Here is a 22203-nt window from a genome sequence, read left to right on the forward strand (position 1 = left end):
GTTGCAAACGTTACTGATTTGATAGTGGAGGCTAAAGGCTGTTTTTAGTCTTATATATTTACATTTGATTAATACTGTGAGCGGTGATCCACACGGTCAGAGTACGAAAACGAATCAACCAAATCACCAAGCCTGACCACACGATCCATCAAGGAGCTTCTTGCGACCAGCATAGGTCCCAAACCAATTCAGTGGAGCTTAGGAACAGAAACATAAGCTTTTTTCATGTAACAACAAATACAACCAATACAAAGTCATTCTCCCTCATCCAGGGTACTATATCTTACTCTCATGACAAATACTCCTGACCTATTTGCCACCAAAGGTTCTCTTCATAAGTGACATCACCACCACATGGTACAGAATTTCGCTTTCTTCTGAGAGTAATTTAATTGTATGGCTGAGGCAAGCGTATCCACTAGCCTGTATCAAAGCCTAGCATCTTCCCGAGGCAAGCATATCCACTAGCCTACATCAAAGCCAAGCATCTTCCTGAGACAAGCGTATCCACTAGCCTACATCAAAGCCTAGCATCTTCCCGAGGCAAGTGTATCCACTAGCCTGTATCAAAGCCTAGCATCTTCCCGAGGCAAGCGTATCCACTAGCCTGTATCAAAGCCTAGCATCTTCCCGAGGCAAGCGTATCCACTAGCCTGTATCAAAGCCTTGCATCTTTCCGAGGCAAGTGTATCCATTAGCCTTCATCAAAGTCTAGCATCTTCACGAGGCAAGCGTATCCACTAGTCTGTATCAAAGCCTCACATCTTCACGAGGCAAGCTCATCCACTGGCCTGTATCAAAGCCTAGCATCTTCCCAAGGCAAGTGTATCCACTCGCCTCTATCAAAGCCTAGTTTGGCTGAAACAAGACTTTGATGAAAAGGCTAGTGGACGCTCTTGCCTCGGGAAGATGATGTTCTATGCACATAAACACAATTCTTTATTAAGATAACAGCCTTTATTATCTTCACACATAATCTGAATGTGTACATCCTACCCACTTTGGGAAAGTCTCCCACAGCAAAGTAACCATGGTAACGCCACATTCAGACTGGCACATTCACACCTGCCACAAATATCAACTCTAGCACTTGGTTGGTACATGGACACCGGTAATGTATAATTCAAGACTCCTTAGCTGTGTGGATAATTTCAAAACCCAACAAGACAGTTGGGCAAGTAACCCATAAATGTTGCCTGCCCATCTTCAAACGTACCTGCCCCTGACATTATGAATATTGAAAAATCACAAAAAAGACAAATCACATCTTGATTTGTTGAAATAACGCAAACAATTACTTGAAAACCTACAAGTTGTTATGATAAAACTGAATACCTAAATAGTCTTAAAATTATCTGCCGGATAGGCAGGCAGGTGGAGGAAAATTACATGCAGCCCAACTGAAGGTACCAGCCCTGGGACCCGTTCCACAAAGCGATCTTAGCGCTACGACTGTCGTAAGCCTCTGTTATAGTATGGGAGTTACGATCATCTTACCGTTAGATCGTTTTGTGGAACAGAGCCCTGGGCAGGTAGGTAATTTGGACACTGCTCCTAAGACAAACTTACTCTTAGACCACACCCACAAAATCAGGCTCTCAAAAGTCATGCTCCAAAACTTGTTCATCTCTCCAGCATCTTTGCTTTGTCGTGAGCTTCTCAAGAGTCCAGAACAACAATTTGCACATTGGTCACAACCATTATTTAAAATAAGTTTGCACAATTACTTTGAAAATGACAGTTGAGGAGCTTCTGAACTCTGCACATGGAGGAATGTAGTGTACTATGAGTGAGTAAGTGAGTTGGGTTTAACGCCACTTTTAACAGTATTCCAGTTATATCCCGACGTGTCACCGTAATTTGGGAGGAAAGCCCAAAGTGATGCAGATCTCCGACGTTTACCACTTCGGTGAAACCCACAAGCACGGATATGGTGCAGACAAACCTAGAAACATAATCGGGGTGAGCTGGATTCGAACCCACCATCACATGTTTCTGGCGTGCCCAAGGGACGCAACTCTGCACAGCGAATCGCGGCACCTGAGACGCCTGGTAGTGCACAGTGAAAAGACTGAAGTATTTAGTATGTGGTAGTATATATCTGCATTATGTATTAAACATATAGCAATATGGATGTTTTTTTATTCAAGTTTTATTTTCTTGGGCTGTGATATCTGTACTCACATCTGTTGAGCTTCAAAATATAAAATTGATTTCCCTCAAATTATGGGCCAAACAATCCTTTTTTCTCCCAAAATATTGGCTCACAGGACATCCAGCATACCCAGAGAGTGAGTGAGTGAGTGAGTGAGTATGGTTTTACGTAGCTTTTAGCAATATTCCAGCAATATCACGGCGGGGGACACCAGAAATGGGCTTCACACATTGTACCCACATCGGGAATCGAACCCAGGTCTTCGGTATGACGAGCAAACGCTTTAACCACTAGGCTACCAGACTACCCCCATAGCCAGAGAAACATAGTTGTCTTGCAAACCATGAGGCAAAATAATTGTTTTTCATTATATGTATTCTGGAAGAAGTTATATATTTTTCTTGAAAAACCCTCCCTGTTTCATTCCCAGTAACAGTTGAAGTTGGGTCACCCAACAGGACAGATACAACTTCCTTTGAGGTAGCATTCGGCCAGACCATTCTAGCTTATGGATTTTTGGTCCAAAAATTCAGGTCGGTCATTATTTATTTTTTTTCCTTAAAATTTTATGTAGGTAGATGAAAAAGTGGGGACGGGAGTTATTAAGATAAATTTTCAATAAGTGCTAATTATAGTAGTATATAATTTATTTATATTGATAGCGACAGTGACATATATTTTTAACATTTTACTTATTTCTGGTCAGAGGAATAATAAGAATCATTGCATTTCAATTTTTTGGAGAAGACGGATTCGTAAACCAAATTAAAAGAAATGGTCTGCCTTACAATAAATACTGAGATTGTACAACATCAACTCTCATACCAAACAGAATCCAGATAAACATACACCCGTCATCGGCCTTCATTGTTCATTCAGCACACTAACTACTACAGGAGAAGATGCACCAAATTGAAAAACAATCCTATGTACATATATTTCCTTCTGGATACAGCAATTCACAGCACTTATTTCGCGGACCAACAACCTTGAACTCACTGAAACCTGAATCAACATGGCTCATCAATAATCTAATGAAACAAAATCTTAGATTTTAGGACAAAAATAACCGAGATCTAACACACAACTGGCAACACTAGATTAAAATAATGAGGAAAGGAACTGGCAACACTTTTCACACATCCATTCACGAACAGTTTCACTTCAACAGATTGTCACAGCTGTTGATCTAATATCCAGTTGGTAAAAGAATATTGACGTCAATTCTTAAATAAATTCTCATTTTGCCAAAAGGAAAAGGTGATAAATCAGTATAACACACATGTTCACATAATAATCTCTGTATACAGTATTGACAGCCTAGGCATGACATGAAGTAATACTATGTAACCACACAAGGTTTTAATATACAGAGAAGGACTTCTGTTTATTTTGTGAGTGTGAACAGTGTTGAAATAATGCTACACCCCACTGATCAGAAATAATCCTTAAACCGTTACAGTGGCGTGATTACTTGCTACTGATGGCTTCAGCTTGAAACAGTGCTGTTTTACCAAACAGAAAAGTGATTTTTTACACACAAAAATAGTCCTATTTTGGTTGGAAACTGACTCACAAATACAGGTCTTCAGAACATCCATAGCACAAAGGTAGAGAATACCGGTACATTGTTCTTAGTAAATAAAGCACACAGATCACATCATCCCAACTAAATCCTCACAGCACTTTTCCTGCCAACGATTTACAAACTTTTCAAAAATATTCCTGAAGTATCTACATTTGTAATATTTGTCCCTATGACTTGTCTTGTGGCTTCATCTCTAGGATGACAGGGTGGTCGAGGGGGGCGTTTGTGAACAGACAGCCCACGTAGGCGTGCGTGCCCCACAGGTGATGTTGTATCACCTTGCAACATCCCAGATCCTCAATCTCGAACCCCAACTTCCTGTAACGCTCGTCTGTTTCGAACAGCGACGAGTTGGTATGTGGGCCTCGATACTGAAACACAAATGTGAAAGGCAACTGTAAAACATAAACGTGAAATACAAACGTGAAACTCAAATGTGTGACTGATTGGCGCCATTAGGCTGCACAAACAAACAAACTTTGAAACGTCGTTATATGCAATAGTGAGTGAGTCGGGTTTAACGCCGCTTTGAACAGTATTCAAGTTATATCACGGAGTGTCAGCTTAATTAGGGAGGAAAGCCCAAAGTGATGCAGGTCTCAGACAGTTACCACTTCGGTGAAACCCACGAGCACGGGTATGGTGCTGACAAACCTAGAAACTTAATCGAGGCGAACAGGGATTCGAACCCACAATCATAGGTTTCTGGTGTGCCCAAGGGACGCAACTCTGCACGGCGAATCGCGGCGCCTAAGACGACTGGGCCACCTGTGCCCCCTCGTTGTAAACCAGAAGTTGTTATCCATCCTGTCCATAAAGCTGTACGTTTTTATTACTTATTTGCCAACTTCTAGAAAGCCAATCAAACAGCTCCACTCACTGGTTTGCCACAGGATGGATCTATGAAGTCAGCCCAGTACCCTGCTTGTTGTAGAGCATCACAGATTTCCGTGGCACCCTGGATAAACTGAAGGAGAAGCAAATTAATGGTGATCAAACCAGAGTAAATGAGTGAGTGAGTATGGTTTTACGCCATGAGGGAAAGGTTTAACCATTTGGCAAGAGAGTTAACTGACTATAAAAGTCCAGTTTCCACTCTTGCCGAACAAGGCAGGTATTGTGGAGTTACATTTTGGCTGGACTAATGAGTCTATGCATAGCCCAATCAAAATCGTGTAACGAAATCAAAATCCTGTTCGTAAACTGTCGAGCAGATTTCAATAGATTGCAGGATTTGCAAAGCATGTGCACTGCCAACTCGTTGTCAGCAGTTATTTTCCAAATCTTTTCATGTTTTTAATCAAGGTGCTCACGTGATTTGATGCATTTCACGATGTAAGACCCGTTTTATCACAATATAGATCTTGATCATCGATCAGATCGTCTTCACTGGGCGCCACCATTTTGTGTGAAGCAAACGCAACTGATACGAGAGGTGGAATCTTATTGGTCCATAGGAGAGGCTTAGAAGGGAGATAACAGGTAATAGCCACTGGTGGCGCTACGATCGAGTCATTCCAGCCTAGTTCGGCAAGGGTGGAAACTGGACTTTTAAAGTCAGTTAACTCTCTTGCCTCGGGAAAATGGCCATATCAGGGCAGGGAGGGGGGTCATCATAAATAGACTACATGTTGGAAATCCTACCCAGGGCTTCAGCTTGACAAACCAGTGACAGCATAAGTGTTCTATACCGAAACATCGCCTTTACAGTAAATAAAGAAGTTGTAATCCTTTACAGTAAATAAAGAAGTTGTTTCCAATAAATTGTCTACTTAACCACCTCACCAACTGTAAGATACTAGTTTCTGCTCATATATATAAGGCCTGATGTCTCCGTGTTCTTACTCTAGCTATTAAATATGTTATAAAATTTAATTCGTTTGATGATGAAAATATTTCCATAACATGTTAAGTGTCAAGTTTTTGCAAATATCATATCATGCATCTTATTGTGACCTTACCATCAAGATATGCATTGTATTGAAGGGGAGTGATGCAGCCCAACTCTATACTCACAGTAGCTAGTAGTGTTTCCCTCTCGATGTCGACCTGCGTGGACCACCCCGTCATGTCGTGCTGTGTGCGCTGTGAGATGGTGATGACGGTGAAGGCCCCCTCCATGATGTCATGGCCAGGAAACAGGTCCGTGAAATCTGGAACAGAATGAGGTCATGTGAGGTCATGAGAGGTCATGAGTGAGTGAGTGAGGTCAGGGAGTGAGGTCATGAGAGGTCATGAGTAATGTCAGAGAGTGAGGTCATGAGAGGTCAGTTTGACGTGACCTGTATTGGGATGCCCTCAGGTTCTGGTTTAGCAGATGGGAGAACGAAGACCAAATTTTAATGAGATTGATAATAAAAGGAAATATTAAGTTGTCACGTTCAACAATGTTTATCTGTTTGTTTGTTGTTTAATGCTCAGCAGTACTGTAGCCATATGACGGCAGTCTGTAAATAATCGAGTCTGGACCAGACAATCCAGTGATTGACATCACGAGCATCGATCTACGCAATTTGGATCGATGACAGGCATCAACAAAGTCAGCGAGGCTGACCACCTGATTCCACGAAAAGCAGAGTGACCTCTAATGGCAAGCATGGGTTGCTGAAGACCTCTTCCAACCCTTGGCCCCGCTTCTCAAAGCGATCTTAGCACTAAGGTGATCGTAAGTCCCATACTTTAACATAGCCCAACGATCATCGTAGCGCTAAGATCGCTTTGAGGAACAGGGCCCTGGTCTGTAAGGGTCTGTTTCACGACAACTGTGGCACTCAGATCGCTTTGCGTAAGAAATAAAAAAATTAAATTTCCAAAATAGCAAAAGGCACCAGTTCAGTATGTGCCTGGTAGACATGCAAAGTTTTGTAAGAAAGTATTTAACAGTTTTTGAGTTACGCTCCGGAAACGAACACCACCCTTATAGAACCTAAGTCCAACTTGTTACCATATAAACATAAATATAAATTTATAATATTCCTAAATAGCAAAAGGCACCAGTTCAGTATGTGCCTGGTAGACATGCAAACTTTTGTAAGAAAGTATTTAACAGTTTGTGAGTTACGCTCCGGAAACGAACACCACCCTTATAGAACCTAAGTCCAACTTGTTGCCATGTAAACGTAAAAAATAAACATTTCTAAAAATCCTAAATAGCAAAAGGCACCAGTTCAGCATGAGTCTGATAGACATGCAAAATTTTGTAAGGAAGTTTTGAATGGGTTTTGAGTTATGCTCTGGAAACGAACACCACCCTATTAGAACCTAAGTCCAACTTGTTACCAGGGAAACGTAAAAACTAAAAATTTCTAAAATTCCTCAATAGCAAAGGGCACAACTTCAGTATGTGACTGATAGATATGCCAAGTTTCAATCAAATACGCTGAATTATTTTCGAGTTCTGCCCCGGAAAAGGAAATGATTACGGACGGACAGACAGACTGGCTGATCGCTATATCCCCCTGCATTATATGCCAGGGGGATAAAAAGTGATCTAAGTACTAATATGATCGTATACTTTAACACTGACAGTTGTAGCGCTAAGATCACTTTTTGCGAGGCCATGTTCCACAAAGTGACTATGGCATCGATACTTCCAACACCAAATTATGACAGTTCTAATGTGCTTCCATGCCTAAAATACCCAGACCCGTGAAGAGTCCGGGGTAGAATAGGTCTTCAGCAACCCATACTAGCCGCAAAAGGCGACTATGCTTGTCGTAAAAGGCGACTAACGGGATCGGGTGGTCAGGCTCGCTGACTTGGTTGATACATGTCATCGATCCCAATTGCATGGATCGATGCTCATAATGTCAATCACTGGATTGTCTGGTCCAGACTTGATTATTTTACAGACTGCCGTCATATAGCTGGAATATTGCTGAGTGCGGCGTTAAACAACAAACCAACCAACTGATGTCTTGATGAGCAGGTTTTGACTGCACATGTATAGTCAAATAGATGGTCATAAACAACAAACAAACAAACAAACAAAACCTAAAATACCTACATACATCATGTGCCTACTTAGCTCGCTTGACCTTTATCATGTTTGTATCCAGTATTTTCGTAAACCCATTCAACATAACAATCCTGTGTGTTCTATTTCCCAGCCACTGTAAGACTTGTCACTGTTACCTCTCCTCAGTATGTGGGGACACTCCTGGGCCATACACTCCAACATGTCGTACGCTGTTGGGATGGGAGGCTCGTTCATGTAGCCAGTGTCAGCCTCGATCTGGATACACAGCAAAACAGATTCAAGTTAATGAACAAATAAAAAGACTCCTTCAAAACTAGAAAATATGCATTTACCATGTTTACACTGATTGACAGGAATTGGGTTTCAGACATTGTACTCATGTGGGAAATCAAACCTGGGCCTTTGGCGAGACGAATGAAGCTTTAACCACTGGGCTACCCAACCGTATGTAAAAACCAAAATATGAATTGACCACAGATATAAAAGTTATTTAAGATGTAAGGCGACATGAAATGGGGTAACTTCATGTTCAAGATTACTGCACTTACATAGCATGCATAGTGACTTGAATGCAGGTATGTGTATGGCTGCTTGTACTAGTCCGGAATGATGCCGTATTTTCAGTGCTAGCCGACTGAGATACCATGCCGCAGTTTAACATAAATACCCCACTCAGACACAGTATACTGACTCCGAGTCAACCAGTCCTTGTTTAAGCCCCTTAATGCCGAGCGCCAGACGGGGTAACAACAAGTACCATCTTTTAATGTCTTTTGGTATGACGCAGCAACTGACCTTCTGCTCTCTGGGCAGATGCCCTAACCGTTCAGTATTAACGGATGGATGGACTGCCGGACAACTGACAAAAACCTAGATTGAGCTTAAGCTTACATAAGCTTACATTGACCATGTCAAGGATTGTTTGGTTGGTTTGCTTCTTTGTTGTGTAATGCCACACACAGCAATAATCCAGCTATGAGGTCGGCCTTAAATAATTGAGTGAGTGAGTGAGTGAGGCCAGGGAGTGAGGTCATGAGTGAATGAGAGAGGTCATGAGAGGTCATGAGAGGTCATGAGTGAGGTGAGCGAGTGAGGTCATGAAAGGTCCTTCTGACATGACATGTATTGGCACCAGACAATCCAGTGATTCATATTATCCATGTCATCAAGTCACAGACTGACCCTGACCACACGGTCCATTTGCTCACCTTCTACAATCAGCCTAGGTTGATGGGGACAGTGAGTGAGTGAGTTGGGTTTATCGCCGCTTTTAACAGTATTCAAGTCATATCGCGGCGCGTCAGCTTAATGTGGGAGGAAAGCCCGAAGTGATGCAGGTCTCAGACGTTTACCCCTTCGGTGAAACCCACGAGCACGGGTATGGTGCTGACAAACCTAGACACATGATCGGGGCGAACCAGATTCGAACCCGCAATCATAGGTTTCTGGCGTGCCCAAGGGACGCAACTCTGCACAGCAAATCGCGCTGCCTTAGACGACTGGGCCACCCGTGCCCCCTAGAACACAAAAGGTGTACCATGGACCTATATATATCTTTGTAGGTCAGCGGGTCTACCATATTTCAACCTGACACTCGACTGACATCTCTTGAACTAACTGGTCCATATACCACGAACAGAAATGCTCATAATACTTCAACAATCTCATTAAATTCAGACCTTAGTTCTTGCTGCCACTAAACAACGATCTGAGGACATCCCATTACGGGTCATGTCACAATAACCTTTCGTGAACTTTGACCAACCAAGTCAACATTAGCCAATCAGAAAGCAGCTTCTAGAGCTATCCAGCACTAGTTTCAAACTGACAGCTTCCATTCCAGGCAACACTTTGAAATATATTTTGACAAAGTTCTCGATTCAAAATTTTAAAAATGAAACAAAGAACATTCTGGAATATCTAATAGAAGACCGAGACTGTATGGCTATACTTCACACGAACTATGCAAAGTCGTTTCTGTTCAAATGTTTATCCCTTTGATGAGAGAGATAGAAGATGATCAAGATGGATTCAGTCGTGAATCTGTCTTTTGCAATATTCCCTGTTAACCTTCGCGAGGATGCATGATTAAAATACACATTTTCCATGATCTCGTAAGTGATGCTGATTCGTAAGACTAAAAGTCGTTCAGATATGACCCGTCAGCGGTAGAAACTAACATTTTTGGTTGACTAGTCCTTATAATGATAATATATAGCAAAACCCTTAAAAATCGCAAATTTCTACTAGTCCTTATGATAGACTTAACTATTGGGCAGTTTGGCAAGGACTATAAGACTAGTGCCAATTTCTAACCCTGCTCGCTTGTTCTCACTTGTTTGTTTAGGGGTAGCGAGAACCAGGATCTGATTTTAATGAGATTGATACTTCCACAAAGGCAATCGGTCATCTCACCTGTTCTGATGATAGAATGAACTGCTCTGTGACTTGGCAGTGCCTCTCCACAGGAAGGGGAGGTAACACCCGGTCAGGGTCAGTATGAGGCTGGTGTTTGAAAGGCTGCTGCAGAGATGAGTTTGTTCCCACAAGGCCCGGGAGAGGGAAGCGCCGGTCTTGTGGACCAAAGGGTCCGAGGTTTGTGTCGGGCCAAACTGTTTGTGTGTCTGCAGCAGAGACAAGTGTCAAGGTCATCACCATGATCGATGTCCAAAGTGACAGAACAGTGTTGAAACTAACGGTTTTAGTCCACTAGACGTATAATGATAACATAAAGCAATACCCTTTAAAATGGCAAATTTCTACTTGTCCTAATGATACCTTAACTGTTTGGCACTTTGGCAAGGACTATAGGACAAGTGAGTGAGTGAGTATGGTTTTAAGCCTCTTTTAGCAATATTCTAGCAATATCACGACAGGGGACACCAGAAATGGGCTTCACACATTGTACCCATGTCGGGAATCGAACCCGGGTCTTCTGTGAGACGAGCGAACGCTGTAACCACTAGGCTACCCGAACGCCCCCAATATAGGACAAGTGCAAATTTCTAACACTGTAACAACAAATCAGGTTGTACAGTGTTGTCATCTACCTAATAATTAGACCCATGAAGATCTGGGTAGAGAATAGGTCTTCAGCAACCCATGCTTGTCGTAAGAGGCGGCTAATGGGATCAGGTGGTCAGACTCGCTGGCTTTTTTGATGCATGTCATCGTATCCCACTTGCGTGGATCGATGCTCATGATGTCAATCACTGGATTGTCTGGTCCAGACTCGACTATTTACAGATCGCCATCACTTAGCTGGAATATTGCTGAGTTTGGCGTTAATCAACAAATAAATAAACAAACAAACAAACAAACCTAACAGTAGTAGTAAACTAGTAGTCCACTGGGGAATGTCATGAGTCCTACCTAAATAAGATTATTCACCCCAGACTAAGTGACCCAAAAATTATTTTTACTATTATTTCAACAAAGCCAGGCGGAACGATAACCCGAAATCTGTAAGCCATAAACTCAAAGTGTGGCCTTGTGTATCAAAATACAGTATATGTATGGGATTTTACATGATATACAGCACGCCATACAAATAATGCCCTTAACGCAGTGGTTTAACATTTAACTTACTTGTAGCCTCCACGATATAGTGCTCCGTGTGGTAGGGTTTATTATGAGATGAGAACTTCCGGAAATGGCCAACAGCTGCCTGTACACATGGGAGATAAGCCACAATCCTCCTCTGTCCCATGAGCAGCTACACAACAGATAACAACATGTCACTAGTCAACACGGTCAAGCTGGTCACTATCCAGACAATAATCATTCAGCCATAGAGGACGTAACGTGTATGCGAGAAGGCTCTCCCGTCTTGCATACAAGTGACCACCTGAGAGGGGGTCACTCGTATGCGTGACAGCCTGGCAGTGGACCATGGATTTCTGCATGTTGCACACAAATGTCTCTACAAGTGTTATTTGTGAAAATAATAAAACAAAATTACGTAGAGTCATTGATCATCATACTAGTTATCGTATGACATGAAAAAAATGTCATAAGAAAAATAATGAACGGTCAAATTCGGAGACAAATGTGCAAAAATTGAGCAAAATGTTCTGTTTTTGACAGGGATTTTCTCCTATGTACATATTTTTCAGAAACTAATTTGTAGTATTTTCTAAAAGCTTATTCATCGTAGAGTTACAAAATATATGAATTATTTCACGCACATCAACGCACACCCATTTGCCATCACGTTGAAACATGTTTACTTTCTTCGAAACTGCGCGAATCGTCTAGCGTGCAAGTGAGCTGCCACTGCTGACCAGTTAATAAACATGATAAAGGAAATGTATTTGTTTTCAAAGTGTACCCCTATGGGGACTTAGAATGTTTCTTTATGTGGGCCAACAGACAGACAGACCGTTTTATTCAGTGTAAGACCTCTGGCCCAAAAACATGATCATGCATGCGCATTTTATATCATATTCACCTGTGGGTGTTTCTTTTTATATTTACATGATATATAACATGCATAATAGGAATAGACAGACATTTCTGATAAAACCAATATTCTTACTCTGCATGATAGGATATTTACTAAAATATATTACAATATGCCAACATGAACAATACTGTTCTTTGAATTGTTTGCATTTATTCTTGCAATCAATGATGTTACCATGGTTACACTGATTGCCACTTACTAGTCACTACACAGTTTTCAAAATTAAGCCTAAAAGTCCAGGTGTTCTTGGACATGTTGCTAACTCTGTCACAAATATTTATTTGAGCAGAGAGCACTGGGGTGTGAATGAGTAAATCAATACCGTCTTCGACGTAATAAGCGCCCAGGTGCACTCAAAATTAGAAATAGAGGGCTCTTATTAGAATATTATTTTGGTGAAAAAAAAACAGAGTTGAAAGATTGTAAATTTCGTTGTTTATGCTGACAATGTATATACGACATATATAATTTTCCAGAATTTAATTGTCAATAATTAAGGGTGCATATAACACATGAGTGCATATTATACACGAATGAAAAAGTCTGGTATACATTGATCAATTGGAGTGAGTGAGTGAGTATGGTTTTACGCCGCTTTTAGCAATATTCCAGCAATATCACGGCGGGGACCAGAAATAGGCTTTACACATTGTACCCTTGTCGGGAATCGAACCCGGGTCTTCGGCGTGACGAGCAAATGCTTTAACCACTAGGCTACCCGACCGCCCCTGATCAATTGGGAGGGGTGCAATGGGGATTGTTCACAAGTGGGCGCTTATAAGAGCGGGGCGCTTATTACGTCGAATACGGTATTTAGAAAAATTTAATTCATGATAATGAAATAATTTCACCAATATCAATGAACAGACGAACATGAGGAGCTGTACACTACACGCCTTAGAACATTCTGGTTACTTTCCACAATATTCACAGTTCACGATAACTTAAGGAGTGTTACTGAGGTTATGCTATCAAGGTTACTAACTCTAATTCTACTCACTTGTGCAGCCATCACAGACAGGAGCAACTCAGTTTTCTATAAGTATCTGTAAACAAAAGTTCATATGTACTCAAACCACAGTGAGTGAGTGAGTTGGGTTTAACACCGCTTTTAACAATATTTCAGTTATATCGCGGCGTGTCAGCTTAATGTTGGAGGAAAGCCCAAAGTGATGCAGGTCTCAGACGTTTACCACTTCGGTGAAACCCACGACCACGGGTATGGTGCTGACAAACCTAGAAACATAATCAGGGCAAACCGGGATTTGAACCCACAATCATAGGTTTCTGGCATGCCCAAGGGACACAACTCTGCACAGAGAATCGCGGCGCCTTGGACGACTGGGCCACCCGTGCCCCCTTCTAAAACCATAACCATGATAACATTAACAAAGACCTGAGAGCTGGGAGAATACATCAACTGTGGGCTCTCACACGTATCACAATACTGCTCTTATGCTCTTATTTGTGACGTGTAAGCCATCTTTTCATAGACAGGATGGCCAACTACCTGGCACACTGACGATTTACAGTTGGCAGTGTCAAGTATGTCGCAGTGGATGAAAATATTTACACTTTTACCACTAATCATGCTAATTTTCACTTCTAATTAGTGCTTGGTATAACAATTATTAAGGCAAACATTATTAAAGAATCAATATTTTTTACTTAATGTGCAACTGTGATCAATACTTGTATCAAGAAGTAAAAAATCGCGATCCTCCAATGGTTGGTTGTTGGTTGTTTTGTTTCTTAACGCCGCACTCAGCAATATTCCAGCTATATGATGGCGGTCTGTAAATAATCGAGCCTGGACCAGACAATCCAGTGATTAATATCATGAGCATCGATCCACGCAATTGGGATCGATGACATGCATCAACCAAGTCAGTGAGCCTAACCACCCGATCCCGTTAGCATGGTTAGTCGCCTTTTACGGCAAGCATGGGTTGCTGAAGACCTATTCTATCCCGGATCTTCACGGGCTCGATCCTCCAATGCATCGGTGTATCACCCCACTAGTGAAAGACACAATGTAAAACAACTTCAAAAGATATGTACAATAGTATTCAAATACTTTTTCAAGCATATAATTATATCCAAGATTTAAAACAAAGTGGCCCTGCCAGGCAAATTGGGGGAACAAAAATGTAATTTTGATAAAAAATTGGGATTTCTAAAAGTTGTTAATTTTTTAAACATGTTAAATTCAGAGATATTTTAACATTGTATTTTGAGATTGCATCTCCACAAAGCCATGTTGTGAATCTATTTTTAACTCGACTGTAATGGAGGGGATAGAAGTCATGTGACAGTAACAAGATTGTTCCTGATTGACTCGTCTCACTTAGCATGTTAGCGAGGCATTATCGGTATAAAATTAACAAGACATGGTAATTTGACCATCAAGTGTTAACAGAAATAAATGTTCTCAAAGGTATGACTTAATTTTAGAGTATTGGGAATGTTTTAGACTTGTAATCAGAAATACACCTTAGGGGCTTGAAAACCCATAACAAGAGGATATATAGTCATGATAGTAACATGATTAACATGAATTGGTAACTATTAATTTTTAGTTGGGGAATTTTTAATGACAGGTGCTGCAGATTTTGGGCTGAATATCTGCCTCTGTGCAGGACGAGATAAATCCTTGATGTATCAAGAGAACTGGAAAAAAGGGCTATTCCATTTACCTTAACTCTGGTCATGATTGTGATGATGACAGACATATACATACGAATATGTGGAAAGGAATTACAAGCACAGATGTACAAGTGAAATTATGGATAGTTGTTGATGAAGCATCTTCTTACAGAAATGTGAATTGGAAGTCCACACAGGATGATTTAAAAGTTCCAAATGACAAATTTTACCAATTACTATGATTCCTACATTTACCTCCTTTTAAATTGACGAGTTCAAGAAAAAACTTTATGAATTCTTATGAGTATTATCCACAAATGATGTTAATTTACTTGTACTTGCAGACTCGTAATTCCTTCTTGACATGCTTAATGGTAGAGGGTCTGTGATAGCTGAGAACTGCGATGGGGTCCTACAGTCAAGACATGATGTAGGGTCATGTCTTGACTATAGGACCCCATCGCGGCTCTCGGCTATGATGGGGTAAGCAAATGCCTTGGGTATGAATTCTGAAATTGAAGAAACATGTTTACACTCTACCACACGGTTCTGTTCCACTAATTTAGTATGTATAGAGGTCTGGTATGCCTGTTGATAATGGATCAGCATAATGGTCTTAGTATTCACTAACCACAACTATCTTGGATAACTACATAACAACCCTTAACTTTCTATTAGGGTTGGGAATTGGACCAAAAAGTGTATTGCGATATATTGCAATATTTCAAAAACATATTGCGATATTATCTGATTATTGCAATATATTGGGAAATAATTTCTACCAAGAGAAAAGCTTTTTTTCATATCCCTTTGACAAATATTAATATGAAAGCTGCAATGTTAACAATTAGGTCAAAATTATGAACCTGTTTTAATAAATTGTACTATTATTTTTATCTACAATCAAATAAAGAGTATGAAGCATTTGTTTTGTCTTTGTTTTGATTTAATAAGGTAAGACTATACATCATGGCATATACATGTCAGTCACAGTTTGAATAATGAGGGAAAAACCGATACACCAAAAAAGTATCGCGATACGTATCGTGATGAATTTGTATTGCAATATACTGGTATACCGATAAAACCGCACATCCCTACTTTCTATGTCATTTCAGTGGGGAGTGGGGGCTCTGTAGTGAGTACTTTCCTGGTCCTTCCATTGATACTAACCCTACGTATCAACATAATAAAATTGTAAAATCACGTTCGTTATAGACCCTTTCACAATATATCTAGATCCATCTGTCTCATTCGTTATAACATATGAATAATGATCAATTGCAATTCGCCAAGGCACAAAATTATAGGCCCCGGCAAAGTACAGTCTAACTTCCCATTGTAGCAAAGATATTCTGAGTTTATTCCTTCAAATATGATGAACAGGGAAATGGAAAAAAAAACACTCTGCATAAACGGTAGCACATCCCACTGAAAGAATCACCATCACAGAGAGCACCCAGTGGCACCAGACACATTCGGACACTGTCATAATAATTTACGGTTACATACCACTACAGGTCTATCACCCAGTTCCCCCGTCTGTAACCAGCGAACTAGCGAACTTTCTCCTGTACACCGATAGGTTAAATAGTAATCCAAAATAATACTATTTTACAGGGAAACAATCACAATATTATCTCAAACCGGAAGTTCTTCAATGACCCCAAACTGTTGAATGTAACTGTCTACAACTACTTATAATTGCATACGTTTTCAGTTTGTATGGCGTCTGCTGACCAACTATTATCACTCGCCATCATTTCCCATCGGTGTTTCATTTTACAGCAAACGTTTTATACATGGCAAATAAAACATACTTGAGCATAAATGTACGAAAGCCTAATGGTGACACTTTGGTAACATTAATTTCTTTTCTTTATTAATCGAAATTTCACGTTATTTCAATTATTATCTCGACATAACGTGTTTTAAATTATCATTAACACACCAAAGTATAAATATTCCACGTATAAATCTCTCACGAGTAATATGGTGTCTACTTTGGGATGTTATTAATATAAAAAAGAAAACCGCGTAAAATCTCTGATGTAAAGATAAGAATATATTAGCAAGCATTACCCAACCTAATGATTGAACTGGGACGTAGATCTGGAAATGATGACGACCGTGTACTTATTGCTCTCTATGTGGCTTTGAATTTGTGGAAAATGAGTTAAATTTTTTACTTGTATGTAATGCATTTACAGATTTACGAAAACAATATATCTACCGTAAGTTCTATGATAACCAGTTACTTCCATATTTTATCGGTTTCACAAACCTCTGAAAGTTATCATACATTGTTGAATGTAGTCTTATGTATATTTTTTACTTTAAAATTCTACCCGTCACTCAATCAATGGTGTTTTGTAATACATTTCACTCATCCATGTCTCACAATGTAGATCCCCTGAGAGGATATAGTAAGTCCATGTCATTGAAACGTGTTTTAAACGTAGACTATTTGTATTTTTAATTGTGGCTAACTTTGCATACAATTGCCAGTTGATGAGGGTATGATGTAAATCCTGCTGGGGTCCATGCAGGTAGCAAAGGTACTGTAAGTCCCCATGGTCCCCAGTATGGTGGTCTGCCTTCAGTTGCTGACGATCTATAGCCCGTTTTTATATTGTGTCGTCTGTTATAATCTGATTATTTTATTGTTCCAAAACTAGTTTTACAATTAGAATCTGTGATATTTTGCTAGTTGTTATACTGTCCTTCGACGACAGGCATAAGATATTATATAAATGCATAACTTGCTCAAGTCACGATATGGCTGAAACAATGTCGATGTGACTTTAGATATTAACTCACTCACTCACAATGTAGAACTGTGTAGACCTGTGTTTGAATCTATACTGTATATCATACATTGTGAAATGTATGTCCTTTGTGGCCTGTTGCCTCTCACTGAATAAATAAATCTATGCTCATGTTTGTCGTTGATAACTGACAGGGACCATTCTCGCACATTAAGTCCGTTAACCGATTTTCAGGCACAATCCCTGCAATTAGTTGTTATTACAATAGTATCTAAGACATTAACGTCCTTCGCCTTCACTTTACTTCCGGAGCAAACAGTGACCGTTGAATGTCAATATGTTTACATACAATGAAAAGAACAGCCATGAGATGTGGCCTAGTTAGAGGAGAAATCGTGCAATGAGACATGCATTGCACCTTGTGATAGGCGTCTTGGTATCAGGAGGAATTTCGTGTGTGTGTACAGTTAAGAAGCGCGCTGCTGCACGCAGTGTCATGGACGGACTACAGTCTGTACAGAGTCTCCAGGCATCATGCCGACGACACGAACAAGTGCCAGGGTTGCCGGGCCAATCTAACGACGTGATAGTGTGTGGCGATGTCGCAACAGCAAAGAAACATGTCATCTTCTTCGGAGGCGATGTTCAGGTATGGCTATGGTGTGTAATTACTGGAACTTGAAGTATCAAAACACGGTACTCATGGCACGACCACATCGCCAAAAGCCGGGATGGGGTCCTACAGTCAAGACATGACCCTACATCACGTGTTATGTAGGGTCATGTAAGCCTCATTGTTTTGACTGGACCCTATCGCGGCTCTCTCCTGAGACCACAGACGAGTTCTTAAACCTAACCCTAACCAGCTGTTAAGCTAATGGAATGTTTTAATTCAGAACTATTCTATCAGTTGATTAAAAACCGATTAATCACAAAACGTACTGTTCTTGTTACCATGGTTACTAAACGTTTTTCAAAACTGACTCGGTTGGTTTGATTTTATTGATTTGTTTGGCTAGTCAGAGTGCAACTGTATAAAGACTATGAAGGAAATGGTTTCGTGTCATTTTGTATCCCGGTAGATTTGTAACTCGGCATACTTTTCACCTCTAGTTGTATTTTATCTTGTCAGTTACGTATCTCATTTTATTTGTCAGTCAGATGTGGGAGATGTGTTATACTAACACAAATTTGCTTGTCACTTCGACCATGACACACTTTGTGACACGAACAATTTAGGGAGCACCTTTAGAATACAGACTTCTCGTGAGGACGATATCTGCCTTTGGTCACGTGTCTCAAAGACAAGCAACCAGTTTTAGTGAGAATCCGTCGAACACAAACTCGCAACCTTCCGATTGTTATCCCAACAGCTAACCGACTGAGCTACATCCACACTGTGTAACTAAGTGCAAATTTATCTCGTCTCAGTTACGGAACTGAACGAAAAAGGGTCTAATAGGTGACGGACACTTACGAAGGTTACGGGTAGGCATGGTGTCTCATGACTTTAGTTTACGGACACTTATGAGTGATCCCAATGTCATTTGGCACACTCGTCCCATTCCGTTATCTACAAGATACCGAGTGGTGAGGAATGAGCTGATATGGGGAGAACTGAAAAAGGCTCGCAGAACTCGCAGAGACGCATGAATGACATGGGATTTAATAATTCGTCGGGTGATCTTTGTGACAGAAAAGTGTGGTAGGGAACACTGTAAAGATAATGTGGATAATTGTAAGGAACGAGGGAGGCATAAGCATGGCTAGTGATGACACAAGGGTGAGTTTGCTTTTGAATCAGTACTGAATAAATGTAGCGGGTGAAAGTGGCTTGTTTTAATTTCCAGGACAGTTCCAATAGCCAAAATAGTCAACACTAAACCATTTCATCCTTTTTTTCTCTCAATGTTTTTTTTGTGAAGAATATTAGCAGCAGCTATAGAATCAATAATAGCCACTAAGCAGGTACCTAACCCTAACCCTTCATTAGTAGCCACTAAACAGGTACCTAACCTTAATGATCGTAAAGTGGTGATTGATCATAATGGGAATCCAAGGACTAAGGATAGAGTTCGAGGTAACCTACACTAACACCGGAGACATTTGGATGTGTTCAGCGTCAATATAATATAATATAACCTAATAAACTGCATTCCTGTGCATACTATGAAAATTAATGAATCGAAAAAATAATATATATATATTAGTTCCCATTTATCTTCATTTTAGCCACTTGAATTACGAAAAAAAATAAAATAAAAAATATATTGAAAATATAAGTGCTTTCGTAAATTAGTGCTTGCTAAAAAAAACTTACATACCTTCGTAGAGTGAGGGCCAAACTCCGACATTCATACAGTTTGGCCCTCACTCTAAGAAGGTTCCAATCTCATTAAAATCAGATCTTAGTTTTCGCTACCGCTAAACAAAGATCTGAGGACATCCCATTACGGGTCACGCCAGAATGACCTTTCGCGAATTTTGGCCGACCAATGAAATGACTGACAAGAAATCGGCATTGGCCAATCAGATGGCGGTTTTCTGGAGCTTTACGTCGCTAGTTTCAAACTGGCGACTACACTTTGAAACATATTTTGACATATTCTCGATTAAAAAGTTTAAAACAGATAAGAGGAACATGCTGGAATGGCTTACAGATGGCCTAGATTGTATTGATATAATCATAACACCCGTAACTGGAACGGAATACCCCGTGTTAAATATATTGTGGTTGTATGATTAGATAACACATTTCGACTGTCACTTTCATGATCTGGAAGGCGACGCTCTGATTGGTTGGATGAAAGGTCGTTCTGACGTGACCCGTAATGGGATGTCCTCAGATATTTGTTTAGGGATAGCGAGAACTAAGATCTGATTTTAATGAGATTGTGAAAGTTCATACTCCAATGAACTCACACAACATGCACAAAGTGAAGGTCAGTTCTATGAATGGCATTATGTGTGCAAATAATCACAATCAGGTGCAAAAATGAAATTTGAGCTGAAGTAGTTTCCATTTTATATTTAATAAATAAAAATACTATGAGGGGCTACATCATGTACAGGTTCATGAGACCAAGAAATTACTTCAGCAAGTCTCAACATTGTCAAAGCATTGGGCTGTTTTTAGAAAATCTTGTTTCAGGTGATGTAATGAGTTAAACTAGCACATGTTTAAGATCTTGGAAACCACTGATAATGGGATGCTGATGTTCATCTGTTTTATTTATATTTCAGGATTATCCCGAGAGAATGTCAAATCATCGGGATAACAAGAGGTATCTACAGTGGAACTTGGAAAATACGGCAGAAATTCTCCTGAAAAGATTTCAAGACAGTGCTGTTTTTGTCATTAAACCTTCCACTATGCATCTCAACACATTCAGCGTCTATTCCAACTTTGTAGAAACAAATGACTTTGGCAGTCCAACCCATAGCCGTTTCCCACGTGCCTGGATCCATTTGAAACCTCTTCATTGTACTGTAGTGAGTCAAGAACTAGCCATACACTCGGGTTCATCTGGCAAGGAGGCGTGTGATACGGAGGTGCCACTGATTCTCATTGGATTCAGCAAAGGCTGCATAGTACTTAATCAGATGTTATATAGCCTGTCATTGGCTTTAGGAGACCCCAAGACAAAGGATTTCGTTAACCAGGTTGAAGAATTCTATTGGTTGGATGGGGGCCATAGTGGAGGCCATGGCAATACGTGGATTTCTGACACGGAGAGTCTACAAAATCTGAGCCAGCTGAAGACGAGGATACACGTTCACGTGACTCCGTACCAGGTTCATGACCCGATGAGGACATGGGTAGGGAAAGAAGAAAAGAAGTTTGTGAGCAAGTTGAAGAAATTTGGTGCTGATATAACAGAGACTCTTCACTTTGACGATTTACCTCCATCAATAGAAAACCATTTTGGGGTGCTCAAAGAATTTTGATAAGTATGGACAGTTTGTGATAACGCCTCTATAATATGTTGTGATGATTATGTCTCTAGTCTGTATGCAAAACATTCTTTCTTGTCTACATGGGTGAACCAGTCTTGTGGAGATTTTTACAGTTGAAACTAGCATTACCCCCGGTAACATGTATGGACTATTAGTAGGTCAACTTACCATGCTTGCCAGACTTATGTCAATTTTACTTGACTTGGAATTTTTACTAGTGGGTATATGTGTAGTTTGTGCAGCAACATCAAAACAATAGGATTCATGAAAATATTTATTAATAACATTGGCAATATATTAGGGGCTATTCGGTTGCTACATAAAAGACATACCCTGCGGTTATGAATGAAAAGGTAGAATGCTAGTTACCCTGCGGGTAATGAACAAGTCCTGCGACCTACCTGCCCTGGACTGTTAAATTGGAAGAAAGGTACTTTGGGGGCCACAAGCCATTCCTATGCAGTAATATGTTATCACTGCACAAACAAAAATATAGAATTTACATAATGTATAAATACAAGCCATCATTGAACATTGGCTGGGATTAGTAGGGATAAGTAGATTGGTGGGGATGGATAGTCCAATTATCTAAGGTGCTGTAATTTGCTGTGCAGAAATGTGTCCCTTGGCATGCCAGAGACCTAT

General features: G+C 40.3%; 2 protein-coding genes across 2 annotated transcripts; one reads left to right on the forward strand and one right to left on the reverse strand.

The window, feature by feature from the left end:
- Positions 1–3550: 3550 nt before the first annotated feature.
- LOC139464933 (cobalamin trafficking protein CblD-like) lies at positions 3551–16487 on the reverse strand. Its single transcript, XM_071246536.1, has 8 exons — positions 16346–16487; positions 13188–13233; positions 11311–11437; positions 10138–10346; positions 7878–7977; positions 5760–5896; positions 4624–4710; positions 3551–4114 (listed from the first exon to the last, which is right to left on the reverse strand). Exons 2-8 carry the CDS (start codon positions 13197–13199, stop codon positions 3911–3913), a joined length of 876 nt encoding a protein of 291 aa, XP_071102637.1. The 5' UTR covers positions 13200–13233; positions 16346–16487; the 3' UTR covers positions 3551–3910.
- Positions 16488–17926: 1439 nt separating this feature from the next.
- LOC139464480 (mitochondrial protein C2orf69 homolog) lies at positions 17927–21622 on the forward strand. The gene is made up of 2 exons (XM_071246007.1): positions 17927–18250; positions 20845–21622. Exons 1-2 carry the CDS (start codon positions 18002–18004, stop codon positions 21547–21549), a joined length of 954 nt encoding a protein of 317 aa, XP_071102108.1. The 5' UTR covers positions 17927–18001; the 3' UTR covers positions 21550–21622.
- The last annotated feature ends 581 nt before the right edge of the window (positions 21623–22203 follow it).

The sequence above is a fragment of the Haliotis cracherodii genome, unplaced genomic scaffold (genome assembly GCF_022045235.1).
Source record: "Haliotis cracherodii isolate W230 unplaced genomic scaffold, xgHalCrac1.p SCAF_17, whole genome shotgun sequence".
Lineage (NCBI taxonomy): Eukaryota > Metazoa > Mollusca > Gastropoda > Lepetellida > Haliotidae > Haliotis > Haliotis cracherodii.

Excerpts from the sequence above, each read along its gene's own strand:
- LOC139464933 (XM_071246536.1), bottom strand. Across the intron at positions 10,347-11,310 it reads CTATATCGTGGAGGCTACAA|ACACACAAACAGTTTGGCCC; the intron begins GTAAGTTAAATG and ends TCTCTGCTGCAG. Across the intron at positions 7,978-10,137 it reads TCATTCTATCATCAGAACAG|ATCGAGGCTGACACTGGCTA; the intron begins GTGAGATGACCG and ends CTGTGTATCCAG.
- LOC139464480 (XM_071246007.1), top strand. The coding sequence starts at position 18,002 with ATGAGACATGCATTGCACCTTGTGATAGGCGTCTTGGTATCAGGAGGA. Across the intron at positions 18,251-20,844 it reads TCTTCGGAGGCGATGTTCAG|GATTATCCCGAGAGAATGTC; the intron begins GTATGGCTATGG and ends TTTATATTTCAG.